Source organism: Colletotrichum chrysophilum (genome assembly GCF_026319265.1).
Source record: "Colletotrichum chrysophilum strain AFK26 chromosome Unknown scaffold_80, whole genome shotgun sequence".
NCBI lineage: Eukaryota > Fungi > Ascomycota > Sordariomycetes > Glomerellales > Glomerellaceae > Colletotrichum > Colletotrichum chrysophilum.
In genome coordinates this window covers 81,965-109,013 of record NW_026517367.1, presented here as the reverse complement: position 1 = coordinate 109,013, position 27,049 = coordinate 81,965, and the positions used below count along the sequence as shown (strand labels likewise).

Sequence of the window (27,049 nt, the reverse complement as noted above, 5' to 3'; positions counted from 1 at the left end):
CTTGAATCGAGTTCGTTTGAAGAAACCGGTAAAAAGGATGAAGTCGAAGAGTATTCGTCGAGAGAGTGACTACTAGAATCGAATGGTTTGTTGTGAAAAAGCGACTTGCGCTGTTGGTAGGACTAGCCTCGGTGGAAGAAGACGGTTGGAATTAAACGCGGTTGAAGAAAAAATAAAAAAGGAAAATAAAATCCGAATGAAAGAAACTCTTTTTTGATGACTTCTCCAGGAACGGGAAACTGGAAGCAGAGGGGGTGAGAGGGAACGGCATGGTTTTAAAGGCGACCCTTCGGGATCGTCCCAAGAGTTGTGTGGTGTCTGCGCTTTTGCGAGAGAGAGAGATGCCAGAAACCTCAGACCCCTGCTCGGGCGGGCGTCGTTGCATCTGAAAAAAAAATCGGCCAGGCGTCGACATCAGAGTCGACAGGGGGGTGGGATGTGTGGTGGTTGATGCGTCAAGAGAGGCGACATGGGCTGGGCCATTTGGGTGTGAGATGTTGTATCGGGGCAGGGGTGGCAGCCCGGATGGACGTGGGTGAAGGGGTGAGGAGGCTGACGGTGCGTGGTTGAAACACGTTTTGACCATCACAGCCGGGGGGGCTCTTGGGTGTAAGAGAGGTGTCTTTGGTGCGCCACCGACGCCTAGCGAAGACAACGGGTTTTGGCCGGGGTTCTGGGCGCGAAAAACTTGAGAATTGGCAGCGCTGTGCCATGGAATCAACTTGGGGTGATCCGTTGAATGGATGAGAAACACTGCCAGAATAACCTCCACGGCCTTGCAGCAGCAGCAGCAGTAGCAGCAACCAGGTTGTCTGCAATGCGTAGTGAAGGCCTTGCTTGTGCTTTGCTCTCGCATACATGCTGCCGACGTCGGTGGTTTTCCTCATCCACCTGGGTGCCCTGCGTGCTTGACTAACACTTGCCAGCGTACAGAGTAGGCCACCCATGTCTCCATCGCCTGTCAGATGATGAGCGGAGGAGGTCTCCAATGCCCAGGCACTGCCAGACACAACCAAGAGACGCTGCAAGAAAGAGAATGGTAAGGGTTGGGAGCCGTGGTAGCCGAGTAACGGCGCTGCTGCCATCCGTTTCTGGAAAGAAATGAAGGGATCTGGATAAGCCGATCCGAGAAGATGCCGCGCGAGCAATGCCACGAGCAGGTGAACGAATGAGAAGGCAGCTTTGGCTTAATCCTCAAGGGCTAAGACTTGGGACTGCGCGTACGCAACGCACCGCCGCCGCGCCATGTCAACGTCAACCGATGATGACGGGCCGGAGACCAGACTGAAAAGAGAAGACGGCAAGTGTGGCTTTGCGACGTCCATTAAGCATCCGGCGACGGAATGCGACACCATCGTCACACGGTAGTGTATTCTCGGTCGTGGTTTAGAGGGTAACGCAGCTGCCAGCCTGCACACCGCGACGATATACTTTGACTGATATCGGGCTGACAGAGACAAGAAAAGAACGCGGCGGCCCTTGCCCCCCTCCAACTGCCTAGGTTTCCGTTCATGACACAGATGACGAGACGGTGGTGGTGTGGCAGAGGTTGTAACGGCAGTTCGTCCGCCCAGTCAAGACAGAAAAGTCATCTCATGATATCAGTCCGCGGAGGCTCAAGCCACAGGCATACCACACCACACCATACTTGCGCCGAAGCACGAACGTACCGTACACACATACAATTCTCGACTCGCCGACTGACGCAGAGCACGCAGCAGGTGAAGCAACGGTGCTTTTGCCCCGGGTGACGGTCTCTGTGTGAATGGCTCTCAACACTTGATCCAACGGTCAGTTCCCTGAAGCCCCCGGCGGCGACGGCGCAGGACCTGCAACGAAGACAAGACAGGAAATGCACACGGGGCGCTTGTCGGCTGTCTGCCTGTCTGTCTGTCTGCCCAGAGAGACAAGATGGCAGTCGCTTGAGGGAGGGCAAAAGGAGGAAAAGAGACGAGACCGTGGACTGGGATTGGGTGGTAGCGCGTGTCAACCAAGTCGGACGACGTCGAAGCCGAAATAAGGTTTAGGCCCGTAGTGCCCGCCCAGCGACCCAGGGGCTCCTGGCAAGTCCCCACTCTCTCTCCTTTGGGGGCCTGTCATTGGCGGGGCCCGCTGAAAGAGGCTGGCGCTCGGATGTGCTTCACCCTCCGTCAGCCCTCTGACACTTCCGCGACGAGCCCTGTTTCAGCGCGGGGGGCGCCTTCAGTCTGCATCCTTTCCCTTTCCCTTGCCTTTCCCCCTCGTCCATCGTGCATCTCCTCAATCTCCTCCATCTGCTTCTCCTTCGTCAACTTCTCTCCCAGGCATTCGCTTCATCCACTTCTCCATCTCCCAGGAATCCCAACAACATCCAAGCTTCACCCCTGGCACTCGAGCCTTGGTCTGTTCCGTCGGTCAGCGCATCACCAAACTGCTACCCTGTCACTAGCCTGTCGTCCGTCCTCTGGCCTCATCGTCATTGGACTTCTTCCATGCCATCTCCGCCTTGGTCCCGGGGGGGCCAAGAGAAAATCCTCCGACGATACATTGACAGACCACTCACGAATCTGCAGTCCACCGCCACATGTCCTTGCTCATCAAGCATTGGTGCCTTTGCTCCTCACCAAGTTCCACCGTTGCGTTACGTCGCGAGGCTTGTCGTCGTTGCTTGTCTGCGTCGTCCTGTCACTGCGATCCCAACCAACCAGACAAGCCACATCCCCCTTTCTCCTCCGTTCCCCGACTCGCCTGCACATGGAAACGTCGTCATACCCTCGTCTGCCGTCTCTCACCACGTCGCAGAACATCGACTGGGGGCAGCATTGGCGTCTGATGTCTTCGCCTTCCCAAATCCACCTCGCCTGGCCAACCACCACTGCTATTCGCGGGGAAAGACTATCGTCCCCTGCTCTCTCGACGGCCATGTTGCCTCGACGAGTAGCACCCGCGGACTCCAAGATTGCATTCATTGGGTCCCCATCAACCTCGACCGCAAGCAAGATTCGCTTCCCGAGATCTGGCATCAATCAGTATCCACTCCACCGTCTGGCTTTCCACCGCCTGCACACTCCTGTCTCTCCTCGTGACTCCAGCACCTGGTACCTGACCTTCGCTGCTCGCATCCCGCGGCCCTTGGCTTTCCCCTTCCCCAGAACAAACAGGGGGATCCGCGGATCAACACAGGCGCACACATGCTGTCCACCTTTTTACCCTACTTCCAGTATCTCGCCATCAACTCTTCCGCGTGGATCCCATCTAGCACCCTTCCACGGGACAGACAGCCGCATCCAGCCAAGTGGCCGACCCATGGCCTCCAACTCAATAGCCGCCCTACTGATATTAACCCAGACCCATCTTCAACCCGCCGTCTAGCCGACCCAGATGTTTCGCCCTCCGTAGCCTGTCTCTTCTCAGACGAGAGTCGGGGCAATTCGAATCCGCTCCCAGGGCGAAACGAAACACCTCACTCCTCCCTTCACTAATCCCCCCGACTCACATCACTCACACTCCAGGCTCAACACTACTACACATGCCAAAAATAGTGGGAACCGCATTGTTCCTTCGACAAACCAAAGGAGTAGCAGGTTCAACCCATCCTCGACACGCCTCTTCGCAGAAAGCCTCACGTCTGTGTTTGGACTGATCTTTGCCCTCCCTTTGACGTCGTCCAATCTCGGAATTTCCTCCCAACATTTGCTACACTTCCATTACGCGAAAAAGTCTTTCTCACACACACCACTGCACAGAGCACCTTCACCTCGGTCACCTACCCGTACCAATCGCCCATCACCACCGCCCTACCAGTCCCCTTGGCATGTAAGGTGTTCCTGGGCAAACGAACCCGAGGCAAGGCTGCCCGTGTCGTTCAAACAGCCCGACTCTGATGTTTTAGCGAGAGGGGATGCGAGAAGCCAAGCTTTTTGCCTCTCGCCTGCCGTCTATTCACAAGCTTTCTTCGCCTTCTCCGAACGCTGCTGAAGTCTCCGCGGCGTTATTCTGAGAGAAAAGCATAATTAGACTTGGGATGGGATGACTGAGCAGACTTCTCACAGCCTCACAACCAACTCGACTCAGGTCATTAGTCTAAGCCAAGCCGAGCCAAGTGAGATTTGTTTGACTGCGTTGGTTTGCGAGTTCTCTGAATGACTCTCATTATTGGCTACTATCGTACTTGGCAAGTGCCGGTCGGGATCGTTCGTCTTCGCCATCAAAATTCGTTCTCTCTAACCTATTCAAGTTGAACATGGTTCAAGTGCCGAGGCATTATTTTTCCACGCAGCCGTTTGAGACAGTATGCAAGCGCCCGGTCTAGAGCCGCATTACTCCTCGGCGTCTGCTGATGGGGGCAGAAAAATCTGACGATCGAGGCATGATGATAGACGCCAGGATAAGCGTGAGGCTGGACCTGAAGGCGAAGGACGATGACGAAGAGGTCGATGATGAACACAAGGACTACGACGACCACGATCCATCTCCCGTACAACCTCAGCCCAATCCAGCCCTACAAAAATGCCGCTGTCTAGAATATACAACATACAATCGGCAATTCCTGCCGGAGAGACGTCCCACTGTCCCCTCCCAGGCCAATTGCCATAAGCATGGCAAATAGCATGTCGCCGTGTTTTTCCAGACATTGATATAACAAAACTAAAACCAGCCGACAGCCCCGTCCGACTTCAGGCGAAACCCGCCGCCGCCGCCAAAAATGGGTGCCCGGGGGCTCATGCCAACCCTGCCATGCTACCGCCCTTCCGCACGTGTCATCGGCTAACATGCACCATTTTCGATCATGAGGCTCTTCACGTCTGGTCCGGGGTGTTAATTGGGAGAATGCCAAGGGACGAAACACCCGTCACTGGACATCCACGGCGTGTGTCACTTTCAGGATATTTTTTTATGTGAGGCGTGGTATTGATGGAGCCCTTCTTCTTCCCTCTTTTTTCTTTTCTTGGCCAAACGCATAGAAACATACGCAGAGAGGGGAGAGGATAGGGGGCTGATTGGAGACGTTGACAGCTTTCCTGGTCCTCAGTCGCCGGCCGCCGCCTGTTTTATTCGGGCGATCTGCTAGCATCTGACGCGCCTTGCATGGGGCGATGGGATGAAGACGTTTTGCTTGTCTGTCTGTCTACCTGCCACCTGAGAGGGGCGAATTGTTGAAGGACGTTTGAAGTCGGCATTGGACAGCCGTGTGCGGATTGAGCGGTGTGTACGAGACCGTCGTCGCTTCTTCTATCTGTGTCTGAGGTCTCCCAAGTTGTTGAGACGATTTCGCAGCAACAACAGCAGCGACAGTAGTGGCTCACTACCCCCCGCCTTGACATTCGTGTGACAAGATGGGTTTGGACAGGACCGATTCGTGATCGCTGTCCGTGAGCATCGTCCCTCTCTTCAGCGCGGAGAAATTTCGTTTAGGCCTCGTTGAGGAGATTGCTAGAAAACAGCGAGGAGGAGAATGCGCGATGGTTGTCGGCATTGTTGCGGGACCGTCGATCCGGAGGGTTGGCGCCGAGAAGACTGGAGGCGTCTCGGGTCTCGGGTCTCGGGCCGCTTTCGATTCGGAAGAGGCTTTTGCCAGCGGAGAAATCGAGGACTGGTGTAGAGGTATGGTGATCCATGGTTGCGGTTGATGGGGAATGTTTTAGTGCGGAATGTGTGTGTGTGGGCGTGCTTGTGCTGGGCTTGGTCTCTGTCATTCTACATGGTAACCGCCGGTTGAATCCAGGATACTAGCCTCGCTGAAAGTCCCGTCACCTGTACCGGAGAGAAGTAGTTTCTTTTCATCTTGGATTTCATTTCAACCCTGATGTTGCTTGATGGGTTCGTTAGAGAAGGTTGATGTTCCTGACGCTGAATGTACAGAGAAATCTGCAGCCCGGCAGACGACGCACTAGAAATGGACTCTGGCTTGTGGTATCTTGAGGTACCCCTCTCCCCTGCGCCAATAATCAATAAGTATTATCCACGTCGAGAGTATCATTCATTCTTGCGGAAGGAATGTGAAGTGTTGTTATAAAAGAGAAATCCTGCTCAGCAAGACATTTAGAAAGGGCACAATGCGCAGGTGTGACCAATCAGGTTTCTGACCTTTGCCATCAAAACAGACAGGTTTTTCTGGAACTTTGTGCCGTCCGCGTCTCAAGAGCAGCCTGCTCTGCTTGAGCCTCTTCCATGAAGCCAGATATTCTAGTTTCGATGTGCATGAATACGAGACAGGCATTAGAGATAACAGACGGCGAGGATTTCACAGACCTCATGGTGTTTTGGCGATGCATGGCTCTGGTGAACATCGCGAGACAACTGCCGACTAGATCAACAATCTTAGTACTTCATGTGCATTAGAACCCTTTTATTAGCGAAGAGGAAATCAGCTTTACAGTCTCGGTTCAAAGGACTCTTATTAGAATAAGATAGAAGCCATTTTACAAGTTTCTTATTTCCTAAGGCCACTGACGACGATCTCGCCATGTACAGTCGGCGCAAAAAGTCGGCTCAAAAAGTCGGTATAAAGTTATCTTAGTGTTCAGACCAACTCGAAATTTTCAACCAAGCAAATTCGTGACGTTTGGCGACCTTTCCGCAGTGCGCTACTGAGGCAGAGCCAAGACACAGTCAATACCCTTTCACGCATGATTCACAAAAGCAGTAGACTTCCATTCCGCTTTTTGATCTGGGAAGCCTTGTTTCCCCTCTGTTTATTGTTATTTATCTCTTATTCGTCATTCGTATTCTCTGGTAATATCTAGGTACCTTTCTTCCACCTTTTGAGCCCAGCCACATCCAATTTGTGGAGGTTTACGCCACACTATGAAAATTCTGTTTATACTTTGATAGATGCCTACTATGCATCGTGATGCTGTTTATGATAACCAGGAATGGTAATATCTAGGTACAAAGTCATAAACTTTAGTTAGGACATTTAACTAACTATGTATTATTGGTCATAAAGAAATTTGTTTGTCTCGCTGAGCTAAGACACCTGCCGCACTTATCTGGTATTAATTCTCCTTAGGGGTCTTCTATACTTGAAGTTCAGGGCCTATATACTTTTCGAGATCACCAACGCAACCGGTGATACCCTCCTCGAGGAGGCCGGCCTTTTATCGACCTTCGCACGTGTGTAACATCTCAGCGACACCGCTACCTGGATATATTCCGGTCATGGAATCTATGTTCTTTGGAGTCTAGTATAAATGCTTCATTTTGATCCCACAAGTAGTTCCGATTCTCCAAATGCTCTCCATTATCTTCCTCTTCCTTCGTTGTTCCGCGATATTGAACGACAGAGGAATGCATACAAACGTGGATGTGTGGCCGGGTCCCGCTTTCACAAGTGCTTTTTTTCCATACGCACGAGTTCTGCTTTAAGCATTCATGAGCTTTGGAATGAATAAACGTCAAAAGATGGTAAAGAGCGGCGAGCACGAGCAATCAATCAAACATGCAAAGCATAGTCGCCCATTCCTTCACTTTACGGCTATCCGCAAGAAGCTCCTCGATTTCAAATGTGGATTCGTCAGATCGTCGTATTGCCCGGCCTATCTAGAATCTCATCGCGTCCAGGCCGTGTGGCACATTTTATACGGCGTATTTTCTATATCAAAGTGCACCATGTCTGTCACCATGAGATCACACCAGTTGTCTAGTACCTATTTGAAGCACCGGCGAGTCAAAGTATGATTGACTCTCCAGAAGAAATTGAGGGGACGTTTTATGACGTCTCTGTTTCTGAGAGTTCGGGTCGACTTGATCCATCCACAACGACCTCCATGAAGAAAAGTGAATTTCTGCGGCAGGCGAAGCATCCTTTCGTCTTATCCCTCATTGACCGTTGATAGTTCAGCCACGAATAATTGAGAGTTAGACCCCAAGCTTGATTGAATTTGACAAAAGGTTCAATCATGATTTCGGACATCCATTCACCTGGTGAGTGTTATACATGAGACAATACTTTCAAAAAAGGATTGATAGCTAGAGCCAGCAGACCCGTTATTACAACGAAACAGCCAGCTTGGCCTTACAATCACTTCGGGGACTTGTCTTTCCGAGGAAGATACCTAATGCAAGAAAGAAGAGCACATTGTTTCTTGTCGTTTGATCTGTTGAAATGCCAGATGAGAAGCCTTTTATATGAAATCCTCCACATACCTCGTGTTATCAGTGCTCGTAAAGTCGTGTGCGTTTTGACAGCGGTTTTCTTTACTACTCTCAAATGCACCTTGAGACCTCCCATGATGATATTTTTTCTCACGCCCAAAACTTTGGCGACATAAGACAGACTTCAGCGAGATGCCTCAACACATACGACATCAACAACCCCCCGGGTGGGGCCGTCCCGGAGCCGGAGTCAGTGCTGTCGAGTCGTTATCGCCGTCAACTTCGACTCATCTTCGTGCGGAGGTCTCTCAGCCGCATCGATTGTACGGGGACCCTGGCTGATAAGGCTGCAGGTAAAGTCTGGGGTAAAACTCAAAATCTTTTGACAATCCCGCTGAAGATCGTGTGATCCAACCGGAAGCGCTGGATTCTTGATTACAGATAGGTTAATGACTTCCCGCGATCACCGCGGGGAACCAGGACCGTTTGATACGGCTGATCATTGGCTGAGCGGAATCGGAATTTGATGCATATGCGGAAATCAAACGATCATAATGATAGGAAAGTGCGCCGGAATCAAACCCGTTTGCTAGGACTTCAATAGGCTCAATGAGCGCTGGCCTATGGGAAGATCCCCATTGAGGAAAGATGGCAATCGCGCACCATATCCAGGTCAGCTGGGTGATATCTCGTTCTGGCTGACGGCTACCCTTATCCTTCTGAAAAGGCCAAGATAAGCTATGGTGGAATGCGAGTGTGACCATCAGCTTGACGCATCCCAAGCTGCAGCTCTTCGCCCAATAGACTAACAGAACATGAGATACAGCTGCAGATCACCAATGTAACTACAATGGCGGTCTACCCCTCGTCTCATGCAACGAGCTTCGCGTGGCTGGCTGAGACGTCGGGTATCAGACGAAATATAAATAACAGGATGGCCGACTACTAGAGGAGCTGTCATCCGGTGGGAGATCTCAAGTAAAACCTCCAGGTCTTGCACCTGTAGTTGGCTCCATATCACACTTGGCAACATATTCTGAAAACTCATACTTCACCATGTTTTCTCGTGCTGCCCACAAACCAGGCGCCAAGTTCATCTACGGCATCTTCGGCGTCCAATACTCAGGCGATGAACCCGCCGGCCGCCAGCTGGACCTCATCAAGTCCTTCGACGCCCTGATCGACGGCAAAGCCCACCTCGACCGCATCGTCTACCCCACCAAGAACAAGCCGTTCGGCACCCAGATCTGGCTATCATACTGGCACCCCGCGACGTACGCCGAGTGGTGGTCCAGCCGCCCCGTGCAAGACTTTTGGAACAACCTCCCCGACGACGCGGGCGTGTGGCGCGAGACACTGACCGTCGACGTCGGCCGCACCCAAAACGCCTGCACCGCCGACCTGAAGAACGGCGTCAACGGCCTCGGGGAGAAGGAGATGTTCTCCGAAAAGATCGGCTACTGGGGCTGTCTCCGCGACCGCCTCGCCCAGGCCACCGCGGATGAGAAGTTTTCCTCGCCCCTGGCCGAGATGCCCGAGCGAGTGCCAGAGTCAGAAGAAATCCGCCGGGGCCGCACGAGCATCACCAAGGTGCCGGACAACATCTGCTTCCTCGTCGAGGGGCAGGACCACTCCGCGATGACGCCCGCGGAGAAGACGTACTGGTTCGAGGAATTCGACGAGCTGGTGACGGGGTGGATGCACCACCTCGGCGACAACGCGGCCGCGAACGGGCTGCTTGACGTCAGGATGGGCTATGTCCCCGAGAACGGCCGGTTCCGTGATCACGAAGGGCTCATCAATCTGAACCACAACCGCAAGATTGAGCTGTTTTACTGGATGGACATGAGCAAGTTCGAGCGGGCCGGGCGTGTGCACAGGGGCCATGTCAAGTTGAGGAAGAAGTGGATGGAGGCGTACTGTCCGGTTGGGCCGATGGGGAATGGGGTTGGGAAGATTACTTTGTGGGAGGAGACGTCAATCTTGAAGGGTGGAGATGTTCAAGCGGAGTATGTTGGTTGCCGTGAGGGCACTGGTTTCATGGCATATGATGGCAGTGCTGCCGTTAAAAGCACTACAGTGGCTTGTTGAAATTGGATATGATGCACTTAATAACCCTCTCAATAAGCCAGTGCCCAAGTATGTTTTCCTTACTCAATAATGGGTATTCTAGTAAGCCGATACAGCTCTAGCTCTAAGCCTGGCGCCGTACTTCCAAACAAAAAGAGGCAAAGTCACGGATAACATCGTGCCGACCAATGCCATCACGCTGTTAGCCCACCCATACCCCAACGCACGATACATGCTCGGGGCGAACAGCGGGAACAAGAACGCCGTCAAGCTCTTGACAAACTGCGTCGCTGCCATAGCGCTGGTGGTATGTTCGCCATAAGTATCAATGACATATGCCATCACTATTGCTAGAATTAGCATCCCTCTATCGAAGACATGACGAATACTTACTAGGCATGCCTCCCAATTGCAACCCAAACATCATGATGACCACACCGACATCGACAACCATCCAGTGCAGCCCATACTGAGCCGTCCACCCGTACATCAACGCCCCAACCCAGCAAGGCACGATGCCAAAGTACATCAGCGTGACGCGATACTCCGGGCGCGGCTGCTCGCGTCGTCGGTAGAGGTAATCCATCATCGGTGCGCCAACCTGCGCGCCGATCAGCTCTCCCAACGAGCACGCAATGTAATGCAGCCCGCTGATCTCCACAGACTGGCCGTACCGCTCCTTCCACAAGTTGGAGAACGTGGACAGCACCACGTACAGGATGCCGTAGTTAAAGCCCGACAGGACAGCGGAGACCTGGATGATGGGGTGGAAGAGCAGAAGACGGAGGGGCCTCGACAGGGCACGCGCGAGGACGCTCGAGGCGGACCTGCCCGCGTCGACTCGCTCGCTGGCTGTGTGGTACCGCGTCTCCCCGGTCTCTTTGCGAAGGCGCGTAGCTCGCCGACGGAGGATCAGGGGGGCATAGGACTCGGGGAAGCTGAAGAAGGAGACGAAGATCATGGCGCCTTGGAAGATGGACGTCGACCAGAACATCCAACGCCATGTCGTCCGCGCTGCTATGAAGCCGCCAATAATAGGCCCTGGCACACACGTCAGCTTGTCGCCTTCTCACATCGAAGGCAGAGCAGACTCACCAACAGCAGCACCGAGCAGCGGAATCAGCATGTACATGCCCAAACTCCGTCCCCTCTGCTCCGGCCGCCAAATATCCCCCAGCACGCCCCCTCCAAGCGCATAGATCGCACTCGCGCCAAAGCCCGCCAGGAACCGCGCAGCAATCAGCGTGCCCTTCGTGTTAGCGAACCCGCACAGCACGTTCCATATGAGGAACCAGACGCTCGACGCGTGCAGCACGACCTGCCGTCCGTAGATCTCGGACATGGGCCCGATGATGAGCGGGCCAAAGGCAGTGGCGAGGAGGTAGATGGACAGCGCCATGGCGGACTCGGTCGAGGACATGTCGAGCTCGACGGCGATGTTGGTCAGCGCGGGCGCCATGATGGTCGAGACCATGATGCGGTTGAAGCCCGTGGCCGAGAGGACGTCGGTGACCATCCACTTGCGGCCGGCGGGCCAGTCGAGCGGGTTCTCGGGGTCGTGGGGCTCGGCGAAGGTTACCAAGAAGGGGTCCGAGTCTTTCGGATGGGTGGGGCCGGTGATCGGCGCCGGGCCCGGCAGGGCGGCGAGTTCGAGATCTGTTGGGCCGGGAGCCAGCAGGATATCATCTTTTCCATGAGATGTCTCTGGACCCATGATAGCGATGTCTGATGTTTTGATTGCTTTCTTCTGAATTTGAGAGTTGAGGAATCAAGCCCGGCGCTGATAATCGGTTGGGTAAACGAGTCCACTAAGAAGCGGATGTTGAGGTTGCGGTGCCTCTGCTGGAACCAAACCACCCGTGTCAATGATAAGAAGAAAGAATATTGACAACTACATGTCTTGAGATGGGTATTGCTGTCTTTTTGGACATCTTCGCTCGGGTAATAGCGAAGGATCTTCGGAAATAAAGGTGATATCGGGAAGCACCTTTGTGCCGTTCCTTCGGACCCGAGCGCCCTCCGCGCGGCGGTCACCGGTGATGTTTCCGATATGACTGGAGCTTCGTTTATCAATCTAGACTTGCATTAGACTGCCAGTTGGGAATGCTTCTTTGATTGGTGCTGTTGTGACGTCTGCCTGGCCAAAAAATGGGAGGCAACCAATAAGCATTCACCTCAAAAACAGAATAGTCTGCCCGAACAATACCTCCCGAGAAAGTCTGCCCGAACTACCATTCCGAAGTGCACTTCCCGAAGTTGGCTTCCCGATCTGCATCGCGTAAGATCTGTGTCATACTGAACATCGTCGTACTCGCCAATTCTATACTAAGCCTCGTCACAACCGCAACAGTCGGTCACCCTCAACACTTTGGTCGCGTAGGCACGTTTATAGGTTATTGGCCCCGGACGGACGTTGTCAACATTATCGTGAGCAAGCAAGCCGCGGCGCGCCTGCTGTATCCTAATTAAACTAATGCAGGGTAATTATAGCCCGTTTCCAATGTGCTACTCCAGCTCGATAGACTGCTCCATTCGGGGCGGTAGTCAATTCCTCGTACCCACGCGTCTTCTGCGCGTGGTTGAAGTAATATCCGCTTCTCCAGCCAGCTCATCCGCATCATTGTCCTCGGCCATCGGCGTATCTTCACCGGTGGCGACGCTAGCCGGTCTGGTGTTGCCAGAAGTCGACGGATCTTGTCCCGAGCGACCCTTCTCTGCATTACGGAGCTCTCCTATGATCTTCTCGACTTCTCCAGCCATCGACCTTGTCGACCGAACCACGGCATCTTCATCAACCTCATATCCCAGAGCATCTGCTCCTTCTGAGGTTTCCATCCTCACGAAGGACGGTCCCGGCCCACGGCTGGGGTTCAGATTGTACATGACGGCGTTTGAGAACATATGGAAAAGTTCCCGCTCAAGTTGTGCGCTGTTGATGATGCTCTTGGGGGGGACCAAGTCATCGCCAATAGGCAGGATAACCGTGCCCGTGCCCGGGTCTCCGTCTGGAAGACCCTTGGCGGCTTCCGTAGCTGTTCGGTTACCGTGGGTAATCGCTGCCCGAATGGATTTTATGTCTTGAGGCTGCAAGATTAAACCCTTGTAACCAGGGGCGTCGCGTTCACGGATTGGGTTCGCGAACTGATTGGCAAATCTGTGTGCTGAAATTTGATCGAGAGCGGCGGCACTAACACGACCAAACTGACGCGTCCAGCTTACGGTGGTTGGCGGCGCTGCTGGTAGGTCTGTTGGCGTGTCCTGTCGCTTGCGCTTATGGGCCAATCGGGACGCCACGCCGCTGGGTGTAATCAAATTTCTGCGACTGGGTACACTTTCGTCTGCAGTCGTATCTCCGGTCTCGTCGTGCGGCTTGGGCGTAGCCCTGGGCGTCACTCTGGGAGTGGCATTCTCGTCCTTAACTCTCGGTGCCAAATCAACGTGGTCCATGGAAAGCTCGTCCGTCTGAGAGGCGACTGACTGGCTCCTACGCGGCACGCCAACGACTGAGGATGGTGTGCTGCCAGCCCGAATCTTATTTGCACTGCGGGGAGGCCGGCCGCGACCTCTAGGCGTCTTCGTCTCGGGCTTTGTGACCGGCTTCGGGCTAGACTTCTTCGATGGTTGAGAGGGTGTCGATGTTGGCAGTGGCGCCAGCTGCTGAGGCGGGCTCAACGGCTCATAAGCGGGGCTTTGGATTTCCCTTCCAGACGGTCGAGGAGTGGAAGGTGTAGCTTTGTTCGTCCACTTGGTTCCGGAGCCCGTGATCAAAAAGTTGGGAGGCGCAGTGACAGGAGTTTGCGGCGGCGGAATGGGCGTGCTTGCGGATCTTTGCGGTGTTGGCGTTGCAAGCTGCGGAGCCAGATGAGCTGGAATGGCAGTATGTGGCTGCTGTTTAACGAAGGGAGAAGTGACACGCTTTTGATTCTCGGCCGCTTTGGGAGGCTGAACGGGAGCAGGCGTGGGACTAAACTGCTGCTGCGCATAGGGTGGTGGTTGCGACTGAGGCCATCTCGTTGCAGCACCTGCAGTTGGTGCTGGAGGACCGGATGGCGGCGTAGGTGATGCAGCCAGGGGCCGCTGGGGAGGTGGTTGGTAGCCCGTTGGCGGTTGCGGTGGGTGTGGAGGTTGAGGAGGATGAGATGAGTGAGAGGCTGGTGGATGACTCTGTTGATGTTGTGCGGGTTGAGGTCGGACCGGAGGGGCAATCGTCGTCGTGGAGATCGGCCGACCCGGGGGTTGGATCGCAGACCCCTCTGGTGGGCCTTTTACGGGCGTCGAATGCATCGGCGCAACCAGCTGCCCCTTTGGCTGCGTCTGCCCATGAGGCTGCGCTTGACCTTGAGGCGGTGGGCGAGCCTGAGGTTGTGGTTGTGGCTGTGGTTGACCCTGAGGGGGTACTAGCATAGGTTGTGATTGCTGAGGATACCTTTGGCCTGGGCTCGGCTGAATAGGTACGTGTGGAGGATGCGAAGGGCCATGATATTGACCTTGAGGTTGAGAATACCATTGTGAAGGATGATGCTGACCGGACGTAGGTTGTCCTGAGGTTACAGGCACTTGTGGAGGCATAGGACGGCCAGGCGTTTGAGCAGTCGGCTGGTAAGGCTTCTCCCACTTGAAAGTACCCGGGGTTGCTGGCTGTGCAGTAGTTGGCGGGCCAGGAGTACGCGTCTTCGAAACACTGTCTGGTCTGGGTGAAATCGCTGGCAGAGGCACTGGCGATGTCGACTGCCCGGGCCTCACTGGTGGTTGACCAGCACCAACAGGGGGCTGCAAGACCTGACCAGAGCCACTGTGAGGCTTTGGAGGTTGATGCGGCTTTGAAGCTGGAGCATTTGCAGGTGCAGGAGATGCCCCGGCAGCCGCTGCTGCTTGTGCAGGAGGCGGAGGCGGCGGCGGCTGTTGGAAGGCACCCGCAGGGGCGGCCACATCTCGCCTGGCAGGTACGGTTTGCGGAACCGGTGGTGGTACTGGCGTCGTAGTCGGGGGTTGCTTGATTTGAGCTTGAGGAGGCAGAGGTACCGGTGTTGGAACTGGCACTGGGGTTTGCGTCGGAGCTGTGGCCTGTGCCGGGGCGGGTCTGATTTGTCTCGGTGCTTCGACATGAGGCGCTGGAGCCGGAGGCTTGACCTGCGGTTGGGCAGCCGCGGCCTGCACAGGATTCGGGAGCGTAGATGGAACCGGGACCGGCGTCGGCGTTGTCTTGGGCCCTGGAGTACCGTTAGGAGCTGGCGGGCGTGGTGGTGCAGCCGCCTTCGCCTTCTCCGCCTTCTCCGCTCTCTCCTCGGCATCCAAAGACGTTATCTCCCCAGCCAACACAATGAGTCGTTCCTCCTGTTCCCTGATGCTCTTCACGGCCGAATCTCTCCATCTGGCGTATAGTCTCTCCACGAGTGCCGGATACTCGGCGACCTGTTGCTTTGCCTCCTTAAGGGTGGGAACGGGTGGGCGATTCAGTTTGCGTCTCTTGGAATTCGGAGAGGTCGTTGTCCCATTGGCGGTCGCCAGTTCCTCGGTCCAGACGTTGAGAAAGAGCTGTCGGAGTGCGTCTGGGGTCAGACGGGCTGCATCGTAGGAGGCATCGGTGTTGATCAGCTCATTCTCGACGAGAGCTTTCGCGGCTCGGTCGAAGCCATCGGTGGTGATGCCGGTGCGGGCGAGCTCCTGGAAAAGGAACAAGGTCTCGAGAGGAGTATGGGCAACTGAGTGACTCATCCCCCAAAGTCCTCCTCGCCAGCGATCGAGGGGACCGTCGCGACTCTGGAGAAGATGAATGGGCGCCAGGTTCTGCATGTCAAAGGTCAGAGAGGTGTCATGTTTGATGGGGATCGCAAGGCTGAACGAAGGTCGCGAGGCAGGACGTACTGGCAACCGCTACGAGAGCTCTGGGTGGATCAGGGCATCTATCTGGGCGCGTTTGGGGGGTGTAGGGATGGCAATCGGAGCCACACCTCTATGCGCGCGTCGTGGGCGTGTCGTTGGGTGATGTTTTTTTTTTTTTGGCTGCTGGGTGAGAATGATCACGTGATGAAAGATGTCGGAGATGGAATTTTTTCTGCTGGATGCTGGTCGCAGGCGGGCCACTAGGCGGTCGATGAAATTTTCTTGTTGGTCGGTGGTGTCGGCAAGGTTTGGAGTATGAAGATGGGGAAACAGAACAGAATCTGGAGCATCCGGCGGGCGTGACGAGCCTTTTACGCAGAGCAGCAGCTTCACACGCGGGCAGGAGGAGGCTCAAGGTGACGGCTGGACGGGAAGGTACCTCAGCTCAGCTCAGCTGGTCTGTCCTGGAGCTGATGGTCACGTGTAGGCTTGCCAGGAGCTTTCCCAGTTGTGCTCAGCAGAGGTCAGAGCTTAGGTAAGGCAAGCAGCATGGCAGACACGGCTGTTCCTGCCTTAGGCGTAAACGCCGTCTCGAAATCCGATAAACGATGCACCAATAGGAGGCAGGAGGCATGAGCGACGACACCGACAAGGTGCCTGCGCGGAAAACAGCAAGGACCACCTCACCCACCAGTCATCACCGCCCACTGTGCCGCGGGTAACCTAAGCTGCGAAATGGAAGCCACGCTGTTTGCGGCCCGCCGGCGCTTCTCTTAGCCAGAGAACGGAGCGAGGTGAGCAGCAAGCCCAGCGCGCTCAGTGCCTCACCCCTGCCATCAAAGAAGCCTTACCGCACCTTAGTCAGACCGATCAGTAGTTTCTCACGGGTCCCCATGTTTGAAAAGGAGAAGCTGAGGTGGCAGTTGCAGTCTCCAGTTCAGAGTCCACTCGAAAGAACAGCTGGCGAAGCCGGCCAATGGCAGTGCCAAGGAATGGGCCGTATCAAACCCTCCTCGTCCCGGTATCCCGGCTTCCCGCTTCACTGGCTGGAGGGTCCCGAACCCTTCGGCATCGCAGCCTCACCCGGTAAAAATTTGGCTTTGACCGGACGACAAAGAAGCACGTCCCGGGCGCCGAATCAATGTTGACGGAGCATCAGTACGGACACGTAAGGCATCCCGACGTCGCGTCAAACAAGGCCTCGGCCAAGGTGATACAGCTGGTGAGCCTGCCCAGGCCATTCTCGCCGACGCCGGTATCAGGATGCTGCCGTGTACGAGTAAGGAGGCCGTGACGTCGTGGTCCGGAGGTGGACATGTGTAAACAACGGAGTGATGGCCACGGAACCGTGCCCGTTCCAAAATGTCCTGCCAGCAAAAGTCAATGGGTGCTCGCTGCATGCTGCTCCGACTGAGGTGCGGCACAGGATGCATGTTCCATAGCCGCATCCGAGAGGCGAGGGAAAAAAAAAAACAATCCCTCCTTGTCAAAAGATGGCAAATTTTATATTGGCCGACACAGATTTGCCCCATAGATCTGCCGCATTATTTCCAGACAGTTGTTTTGTGAGTACATATTTGCTACACCAAACGAAGCCAGCATGGCCAGATACCCGTCTTCATTGTCTGAATTCCGACGTTTGCCCAAGAGCAGTATGCTCACCAGGTCGGCCGGCAATCACCCACTGTATCGGTATCCGCAATTGAGCCCGATTCACCAGCATGTGAGTTGGGCTGTCTGTCCACAGTCCACGCAATGGACCGAGATGCGCACTGGGAGACCTGCCATTTTCGCTGAATAGACCCGAGGGGCTTGACTCGGCTGCAGTACCTGGAAGGGAAAGAATATGGATACGCAGGCAGTGTCTCCGTGTTACATACGCAATACGTACTACGGATACTGAACAGCGACCCCTGAAGCCTGTGTTTTTCTCTCTTTCTTTTTTTAAGCTCGGCTGTCTGGATGCAGGTCAGTGGCGGATTGCGAAATAGCGGCGGCGGCTCAAAGGATTGGACGCCGTGCGTTTTTGCGGGCTGACAGGACCCCAGACACTGGAGGCTGCCCCGTCTGCTAGCCAGGCTGCTTGGCATCGGGACATGGGAGCAGAGTTCGGGATGATGGAAGCGACGGGAGTCCATCGAAGAGGGGTTTTTTGATATCTGCTGCTCTGCACGTTGCGTTGTCTGTTTCTGCAGCATATCCGGGGCAAGTTGCGGATGTTCGTGGCAGTCAATATTTTGGCACGACTTGAACAAAAGCATTACGAAAGTTTTCTTGGTATATATCCTATGTATCTGTGATGTGCCACAGCAACAATGCCTATGACGATGGAACAGCGACGACGCAAACCATTTGCTGTCCGAACAATGGTCATGGAATGGATTCTCATCACCCAAGGGCTGGCTGTCCAATCCGTGCTGCTGTATTTGTTTGGCACCTTGGGCCTCTCTTGCACCGTCCCGTTAGCCGAAAACAGGCCCTCTGATGCCATCCAGAGACATGGCATCGATTGGAAACACTGTGGCAACTCGCTGGAAGGCGTTTCCCAGCGTCCGTCCAAGGCCTGGAGAGACAGCTGGAGGCTCGCGGCTACGGCTATGGTGCGCTCTCGTTGCAGCGGAGTCCCCGTGCAAATCTCGGGGTGAACCGGTATCTCAATTCCATGGCAGACTAGCGTTACAGCCTCAGGCAGCAAACAGACACCTGTCCTGGGCCGCCCCAGTGCTGTTGCCCGGCCAGAAAACTTCGTCGACCTGCACCTTCCCAGCGAGTGAGCACTCCAGTGTGTGAATTTGGGGGGAGGTGGAAGGGGGGCGGGTGGGGCCCCTTCCAGACTCTGGAGCCCCGAGAGGACACGGCGGACTGTGAGTGTGGAGACGGCGCCCACCTTCGCTCTCCCACCCTGAGCCTGTCTGTGGTGGCCCTTGCTCCTTTTTAGCGCGCCCGGGAAGATTCGCTCAAAAGCTGTTCCTTCTTCGGCCACCCTGCAGGAATTTTTTTCCCTCCCTCAAACCTGCTACAGTCGGAGCACTTAAATTCTCTCGACTCGCACTTTTCCCTCACATCCTTCTCCTTCCTCCGTCCATCTCCGCTCATTCTTTTCTCCAAGGTTGATCTTTTGAGAAGATACCACAGCCAAGATGTCTAAGGAAGAAGTCCGCGTTCTGGGCATGCCGGTAAGCTTCACCCTCGCTTCCCCTCCTTCTCCCGGCTGCGCGAAAAAAAAGAATTGCCTCGCTGTCGTCGACGCCGCCTGCACCCACCAGCGACCTGCCATCTCCCGCCATCGATATCAACAATGCCCTCAACTGCAAGGGCAAGGTCTTGCGAACGTCGACCTGTTTTGATGCGACAATGGCCTATCACAAGCTTATCGGCGGTGGTTGAATCGACTCGGTGCCAACAACGACAATTCTTTTCGGCGTCAAGCAATGGGATGCAATCACATCAGAGGACAAGAACATGCTAACGTTTCATCCTCTAGCCCTTCATGGCCGACTTCCTCAGTACGTTCAATTGATCTCGACATTGACGTCTTGCTCCCCTCAGCTCCCCGGTTTCGGCGAGCTGGGTCGGGAAGGCGCGATATACACAGCATCATTACTGAACACGAACTAACAATTGCAACAGTGGGAGGTGTCTCTGCCGCCGTCTCCAAGACTGCTGCTGCCCCCATCGAGCGTATTAAGCTCCTCATCCAGAACCAGGTTAGTGAGAACTTTTCTGCGATGTTGACAGTTGGCCAGCCAGGTCCACCCGGGTACCCCCGGTAAAATGTCAATTCGCTTGACACGTGACCCTGGCCCCTGTCACATTCAACCACAGTCCATCAGCAGCGACAGCCGCTAACAACCTCACAGGATGAGATGCTTAAGCAGGGCCGTCTGGACCGCAAGTACGAGGGTATCGCCGACTGCTTCAAGCGTACCGCTGCCGACGAGGGTGTCATGTCCCTGTGGCGTGGTAACACTGCCAACGTCATCCGTTACTTCCCTACCCAGGCCCTGAACTTTGCCTTCCGTGACAAGTTCAAGAAGATGTTCGGCTACAAGAAGGAGAAGGACGGCTACGCCAAGTGGATGGCTGGTAACCTGGCCTCCGGTGGTGCCGCTGGTGCCACTTCCCTCCTCTTCGTCTACTCCCTGGACTACGCCCGTACCCGTCTGGCCAACGACAACAAGAACGCCAAGAAGGGTGGTGAGCGCCAGTTCAACGGCCTCATTGACGTCTACCGCAAGACCCTCGCCTCCGACGGTATTGCCGGTCTCTACCGTGGCTTCATGCCCTCCGTCGCCGGTATCGTCGTCTACCGTGGTCTGTACTTCGGCATGTACGACTCCATCAAGCCCGTCCTCCTCGTCGGCTCCCTCCAGAACAACTTCCTCGCCTCTTTCGCTCTCGGATGGCTGGTCACCACCGGTGCCGGTATCGCCTCTTACCCTCTTGACACCATCCGTCGTCGCATGATGATGACCTCTGGTGAGGCCGTCAAGTACAAGGGCACTTTCGACGCCGGCAAGCAGATCGTCGCCAAGGAGGGTGTCAAGTCTCTCTTCAAGGGTGCTGGTGCCAACATTCTCCGTGGTGTCGCCGGTGCTGGTGTCCTGTCCATCTACGACCAGCTCCAGGTCCTGCTCTTCGGCAAGGCCTTCAAGGGTGGCTCTGGCTAAATGCCATGACACCTCTCCGTGTATAAACACTTCATCTGGTGGCGGGTTGGCAGTTGGCGAACACCCGGGCTGTGGGGATTCGTGGCTGTGGCTGGGATTAGATGAGGAAATGGTTGACAAAAGGGGTGGGATGGAAGTTGCGGAGGGACTATGATACAGACCTGGAAGGTTGTCTGGATCTGCTGGTCCTACGTGGTTTAGACTGGCATCTGGCAAGGCGTTCTCTTTACCCATGACCTGAAGAGCTTTGCTTGCTACCTAATCCACTGTAATTTGTACACTACAGCAATTTTCGATTGCATGCCTTCACGCAACCCTGTCTCCGCTGGACTCGACCGTCTTCTGGTCTATCCTGATGGATTTTCCTTGGTATTGCATGACACACACGCTTGATAGACCCATTCGTGATAGAATGGGAAGATTCCCTTGGTTGAAACTTGCTCTGCCCTGTGTCTGCGATTTTGTTTTGCACTAGTTTTTTCGTGGTGACCTCGCTTGCTTCCTGTCCTTGTTGCCATGTGGCTCAAATATTGGAAGCTTTGACGCCGCCCGCATGTGATTGGCCAATCCAGTGGCAGGCGCCCGGCCGTCGCGCCTGCACTCAAGAGGTCGCGTCTCGGCTCAAGCTTCCCTTGCCTTCCCCCACATGCTGCTACTCCCCGCCTAGATCGCCTGATCTCAAGTCAGATCAGATCTCGGACCTACTTTACGCTGCAGCACCCTGGACTGACACCTGCCATTCCTCTGTTTACTTTGGGGTCGGTCCTTCCCGAAGAGCTGGCACACAGTCTTCTCTTTTCCCCGCAGGCCATTCTCTCTCAGCCCACTCACGTCCTTGCCGCGACACGCCACCCGCTCTCTAAACCACACGACACACGACTACCTTCCTCTTCTCGAAGTCTGCGTCTGCCACTCTGCCTCGATCGCAGCCATGCCTAGACCACCAGCTCAACCCGCCAAGCGCGGCCGTCCCTCAAAGTCGACACAACCCGCCACGACCACCGCGTCTACTAAGCGTAAAGCCGCTGCCCCCGCGCAGCCCCGCAAGAAGACGACGGGACCCTTTGAGCTCTCCGACAGCGACGCGGCCCCTGCTTCCCGGGCGGCCGAAAACGAGGAGCAGGAGGAAGAAGAGGAAGAGGACGAGGAGCCCGAGGGCCCGGAGAACACGATCCCGCCGGAGCTGCTGACGCGGCTGCTGCACGAGTTCTTTGAGAAGGACGACACGCGACTTAGTAAGGACGCGAACGCGGCGGCGGGGAAGTACATGGATGTGTTTGTGAGGGAGGCCATTGCGCGGTGTGTGCATGAGAGGCCGGACGGGTTCCTTGAGGTGAGTTACCCACGTGTTCCGTGGAGGGACACAGCGGTCGGTTGCTAACGTGTGTTTAGGTCGAGGATCTGGAGAAGATTGCGCCGCAGTTGCTGATGGACTTTTGAGAGTGGGATTATGTGTTTAATGAGTTATGATACCCCGGGTTACTTGCTATACAATGTCGAAGGAAAAAGAGTATGATGAGTTCTTACGGAATATTGGGGCCGGAAGTTATATCGTCAGGGGTCTTCAACGACCTTCATATCGATCGTAATACCACCTTCAGGTCATCAACTCACGCTTACGTTACTTTCGTCCAGCTCTTTTGCCAAATCGCGCCGTGAAATTCTTCTGCTCCCGCCTGCCGTCCTCGCATGCATATATAACACCATGTTTACTCCTGTCCCCATGGCTTTTTAGGCAATACAGGTATCTGTAGCGCCCATCTCATTTGCCTACCCAAGACCCTAATCCTTTTGTAGCCTGCCTTGCAATCAGTATGCTCCTCTATGCCAACAGTTGAGGTCGCCCAGACCTGTGAGAATCCACCAAGTATCTCACACGAATAACAGCAGAAAGAAAGTGGGGAGAAGTGAAAGAGCGTATGAAGTGACGCCGTGCGATGGAGGGGTCTGGGCTTTGATATTTTGTACATTGGCGATTAAAGCCGAGGACACACGGCAGGGACAACACTGGTAGTCCAGAGTCTGATTGCGGTGACGGATTCAGTTCAGGCGACAGACACACTGCCATTCTATACATCATAGATGGCGAGCGTGGCCACAGATGCCCGAATCCCCCGTTGGTGGACTACATAGATTCATCCTACAGAGCGTCCAGATACCCGGGTAATTTGCTTCGGAGTCCAAACGCAAATAGATGGCAAGAATTTTGTGGCCACGACCGCATCCGGGAGCTGTTCTGACAATGGACCATACCTGCTGATAATAATCTACAAGGCGCATCTGTGGAGTATTCAGTGAATAGAATAGAGGACCAGAGATAGGGGAGAGGGACGGCTGGTTCTACCTAGAGAAACGCACCATCGCCGTAAGCTTTGCTGCTTGTGCCGTCGCGTACTGTCATGATCATGTGCTCATCATGGTGCCAAGATCCGCGGACATTGCTGGGTTCTCATTGGGTTTCCCGCGGTGCTCCAGAGGAGACCGATAGGTTTTATAAAAGTGACACTCAGAGGGAACTTCGCTCAACTACGTGCTTTTTTGAATGTCGGCATTGAGGAGCTGGGAACCGCTCAGCCGACTGGACCGACAGGTGCACCAATGACATGGATGATTACGCATATAAAAGGTTGGTATGAGTTGCAAGTAAATGAAGACCCAACACGCCAAATCCATCCATTCGATCACACTGCGCAACAGTTCCTGTGAGCATGGCAGTTATCGACTCATTATGCCCCGTTGTTGTAGGCCCACAGCTACGGATGAGAGTCGGAGACTGAACTTGGGGATCTCCTTCGCCTCCCTGTCTCTCGCCTCCGGGGGTGTAAACTCAACGTATCATCAGACTTCAGTGTTGAACCCATTCTACCTCTCCGGTGACGGTGATTGTTATATCATGTCTGCAGTGATAGTCATAAGGACAGTTGACGGACGAGATGAAGCCACGGAGGCGGAAGGATTGCCGTCTTCTAGTGCAATCGTTGGAGATCAAGCTCTGTTCGAGTTTGCTATTGCTGATATACCCTTATCCCAGTGACTGCAGGTCATCTCTGAGTTACTCCCATAATCTTTCCACGGTTTAGTCCTCATGGTAACAGAAGGAACCGCTGCTGGTGCACTCGCTAAAAAGACGTGTTCTTTATAAGTCAATTAGAAAAGGGTTTACTGATGATCACAGACCGCAATGCGATAGCTTCCATTCTGATGCCCGTCGGTAACTATGGCTTGAATATATTGCCATTCGAAATGAATGTACATCGAAGCCCGTTGGTTTCTGAAAGATGAGGGCTCACAGCGTGGTGTCGTGAGTTAAGACCTTGCAGGCGTATTCCTGAATAAATCACCGCCAGGCACGTGGAACAACGAACTGTAACCACATGCAGTCAAGTCACAGATTATAATCCATCTTATATGATGTCCAATCTGTCTAGAAAATCGCACGGCAGTGGCGGGGTCATGCTCGTTCCCATCGCACTTGTCCCGAGCTTCCTTCTCATTCAGGAAAGATGACCGCTGAACTTCGGGCGTGAATAGAATCACTCAGAGACTCCAAGTCACATTGAAATCTGTGACTGTAGATAGATATTGAATAGAGTTTCATTCTAGTCCTTTACCCCCTGTACGATGGCCTGATGCCAGGGCAGGACCATCTGATCAAAAGTCGAATGTAAATCAAGCAGACCATAGAACCACTCAACGAGGCCATGGGTTCATCGAGGCGTTCATGTCGTTTTGGCCGCCTTCAATGTATAAGACCGTCGATACAGTGGTTTATCGACAGATCCTTAAGCACCCAGCCCATTGAAGCATAAGTTTCTATCGTATTGCAGCCTGTATATGTATATATAAGCAGAGATGACCGGGAACAATGCACATTTGCATGAGCAGCTGTCTGCTCGCATATTTTCCGTGCATCATCGACTTGCAAGTGTCTGCTCCAGGCAAATCTCACAAGACAAAGTTCAACACAGCTCTCATGCGACGTCATTCTTGTCCGATCACTCCCAGTACCTTTCACTTCCACTACCTTTGAGGCATACAAAAGTAACGTAGAGTAATGTGGGTAGCAAACAGCACCTTACGAGCAATGTCGATATGGTGAGGAATCATGAGAATCACATGTAAAAGACGTCTCGTCTAGCATTGCAACATACCAGACAACAATATAAGTCTTATCCAAGGTTGGATATCAGCCTCCGTAAGAGCATGTTGACCAATACGCCAAGACATTCTGATAGATCCATCTCATCGTCTGTACGGCTTCTTTAACTTTCATTTGCTGTAGCCAGTTTGTCGACTCCTGCCACCCTTGTTCTGAGCGTATCATTTCTCGTATTAGGCTTCCTAAACGAGCGGATGTAATCATTTTGGGTCTGGAACCACTGTTCTATCTATGTTATTCGAGCTTTCGAGTATCCTTAACTGAATAATCAACAGTCAGCAGGTAAGGAACTTGGTCTGCACCAGCCACAAGCCTGCCGCACAAGTTAAACTTCGCTGAGATTACTATGAACATGTACATTTCACCAATGGGCCAGAAATTCCGAAACCTGGGATCCTGGTACATGTAATATCAATTAGTTGATGACTCCCGGTCGTACTTATGTACCTAAGAGAGACACTGGGGAGCCGGTATGACTTCACGACATCTGAGCAAATCTTTGCGGAGAATCCTGTTGATATGATATAACGCGGCGTTCAAAACAACAGGGACCAGGCACACAGATAAAGGTTGATGTTGTTGTTTAGAAGTTGCACCATTAGGTAGGTGTTACTGAATGCTTGAACACTGTAATTATTGAAGCGCCACTTGTTCACTGTGCCGATCAAAAGGGATGAGATCAAGCTGGTGAACGTAGCTGTGAGAGCCAGTCGTGGAAGTCGAAGCAAATTGCAAAGAACTGGAAGCGCAAAGAGAACCCATGAATCCATATAAATACTGCTACATTAGGAAAATGAACGTCACTGTTGTGGTAGATCTTGCGATCAGCTATTGCGATGAAGTCTTTCACAGAAAACACAAAGTTAGAGCTACATTCCTCAAATAACGTCTGGTTCATTATTTTTCAAGAATCACAAAAGGCACATACTGTAGGACTGAATCCAGAAGCTTTCTTGAGAAGAAATGAGTCCTTGTATTGTAATATATCTTGAATGTGACCAATAGTCGAGATCGAGACTCTGCGTGAGATCACAGTTCATTGTGAGCCCCGATTGATATCTCAGCATATATATTTTCAACGGAGTACGAGTAACGAATAAGTGCAAAGTGGTGATTAGCAGCAGAAATAAACATGCCTCAATAGAAGCTGATGCTCTCGTGAGCCTTCTAGCTTCACATTTGTCCCATGTCTTAGCCATTCTTCTGCTTCGCGCTGAGACATGGAGCTCGGGCCGAGGATGAAGTGGATAGCGTATTGTCCTGAAGAGCTCGAAACAGTCCGAACATTGACGCGGCTTTATATAGAACTATGCAATGTTCAAGTGGACTGTTGTCGCGATGACGTGTCTGAGTACCTATCTAAAGGGCTGGCATCGCCCTGGGCGAAAGCTTAAACAACAAAGCAATCACCGCCCCGAAGGCGCAGGACAATTGCAAGCTTAGAATCCCATGAATGTATTGCATTAGCTGCGACAGCAGTCCATGTCGTCTTGCGATTGCGATTGAACCAGCGCCATCACCTCAACACATTGGAAAGCCTGCAGCATCCTTGGTCGTCTTCCGCCTCGGATGCTTCTCTAGTATTCTTGATAGTTCAATACTAAGAGTAATTCGTTTCGTGTACAGCACAGAGAAACGGAATTCACTCGAGGGGCGGAGGGTTGAAGTTCGGAAAGACTATTGCTCCTGGCTAGCAACGGTGCACAGATTCTCCTACATTGTGCCCCTTTTGCGGATATTTCTGAGCACCCCTTCTCATTTATAGACGGCAATTCTGAAGAAAACACAGTCTTGGGGATGCTAGCGAAATCAATCGCCGTCTAAGCGAAGAATTACCACGAGGCAAAAAGCTGATTCGTCCAAAATCTCAACAAGAGGGACAGAGGGTTGGGGGCTTGGAGGTGAAGTGTTCGCCGGACCGAAACGCTGGGGTGCTCCTTCCTTCCCTCATAGCCAACTCACCTTCCCACCTTCCGCAACAATGGGTGCGACCACCGTCGCAAGATAGCCTAGCGGTGGATTGTATGCCTGGTTTCGGCAGAGCTCGATGGTTCGAGTTTGTTTAGGTGGCTCTACATATCTCCGGTGGCCGCCCATTGTTTTTTCTCTTTTTTAGCATAAGCTTGCTGGCAGATTTTGCTGCGTGATGACCTCGCCGAACCATGAACCTGCCCATAAAAGACCATGTCAATGCCAACATGAATGAAGTTATCTCTCTTGATCCTACTCCTCAATATTGCTTCTCTGATCA

At 53.6% G+C, this 27,049-nt stretch overlaps 6 protein-coding genes across 6 annotated transcripts; 3 read left to right on the top strand and 3 right to left on the bottom strand.

Annotated features, from left to right (window-relative positions):
• Window positions 1-9,132: 9,132 nt before the first annotated feature.
• COL26b_008835 (uncharacterized protein) lies at window positions 9,133-10,167 on the top strand (the record flags this gene model as incomplete). The annotated part of the gene is made up of 1 exon (XM_053181582.1): window positions 9,133-10,167. The coding sequence occupies one exon, from the start codon at window positions 9,133-9,135 to the stop codon at window positions 10,165-10,167; it is 1,035 nt and encodes a 344-aa protein (XP_053034468.1).
• Window positions 10,168-10,226: 59 nt separating this feature from the next.
• COL26b_008834 (uncharacterized protein) lies at window positions 10,227-11,860 on the bottom strand (the record flags this gene model as incomplete). The annotated part of the gene is made up of 4 exons (XM_053181581.1): window positions 10,227-10,270; window positions 10,374-10,490; window positions 10,540-11,187; window positions 11,242-11,860. 4 exons carry the CDS (start codon window positions 11,858-11,860, stop codon window positions 10,227-10,229), a joined length of 1,428 nt encoding a protein of 475 aa, XP_053034467.1.
• An 830-nt stretch (window positions 11,861-12,690) lies between these two features.
• On the bottom strand, window positions 12,691-14,155 carry COL26b_008833 (uncharacterized protein; the record flags this gene model as incomplete). The annotated part of the gene is made up of 2 exons (XM_053181580.1): window positions 12,691-14,121; window positions 14,147-14,155. The coding sequence occupies 2 exons, from the start codon at window positions 14,153-14,155 to the stop codon at window positions 12,691-12,693; spliced, it is 1,440 nt and encodes a 479-aa protein (XP_053034466.1).
• A 730-nt stretch (window positions 14,156-14,885) lies between these two features.
• On the bottom strand, window positions 14,886-15,939 carry COL26b_008832 (uncharacterized protein; the record flags this gene model as incomplete). Its single annotated transcript, XM_053181579.1, has 2 exons — window positions 14,886-15,185; window positions 15,250-15,939. The coding sequence occupies 2 exons, from the start codon at window positions 15,937-15,939 to the stop codon at window positions 14,886-14,888; spliced, it is 990 nt and encodes a 329-aa protein (XP_053034465.1).
• A 3,170-nt stretch (window positions 15,940-19,109) lies between these two features.
• On the top strand, window positions 19,110-20,639 carry COL26b_008831 (uncharacterized protein; the record flags this gene model as incomplete). The annotated part of the gene is made up of 4 exons (XM_053181578.1): window positions 19,110-19,145; window positions 19,454-19,475; window positions 19,600-19,676; window positions 19,830-20,639. The coding sequence occupies 4 exons, from the start codon at window positions 19,110-19,112 to the stop codon at window positions 20,637-20,639; spliced, it is 945 nt and encodes a 314-aa protein (XP_053034464.1).
• Window positions 20,640-21,570: 931 nt separating this feature from the next.
• COL26b_008830 (uncharacterized protein) lies at window positions 21,571-22,079 on the top strand (the record flags this gene model as incomplete). The annotated part of the gene is made up of 2 exons (XM_053181577.1): window positions 21,571-21,972; window positions 22,032-22,079. The coding sequence occupies 2 exons, from the start codon at window positions 21,571-21,573 to the stop codon at window positions 22,077-22,079; spliced, it is 450 nt and encodes a 149-aa protein (XP_053034463.1).
• Window positions 22,080-27,049: the final 4,970 nt, after the last annotated feature.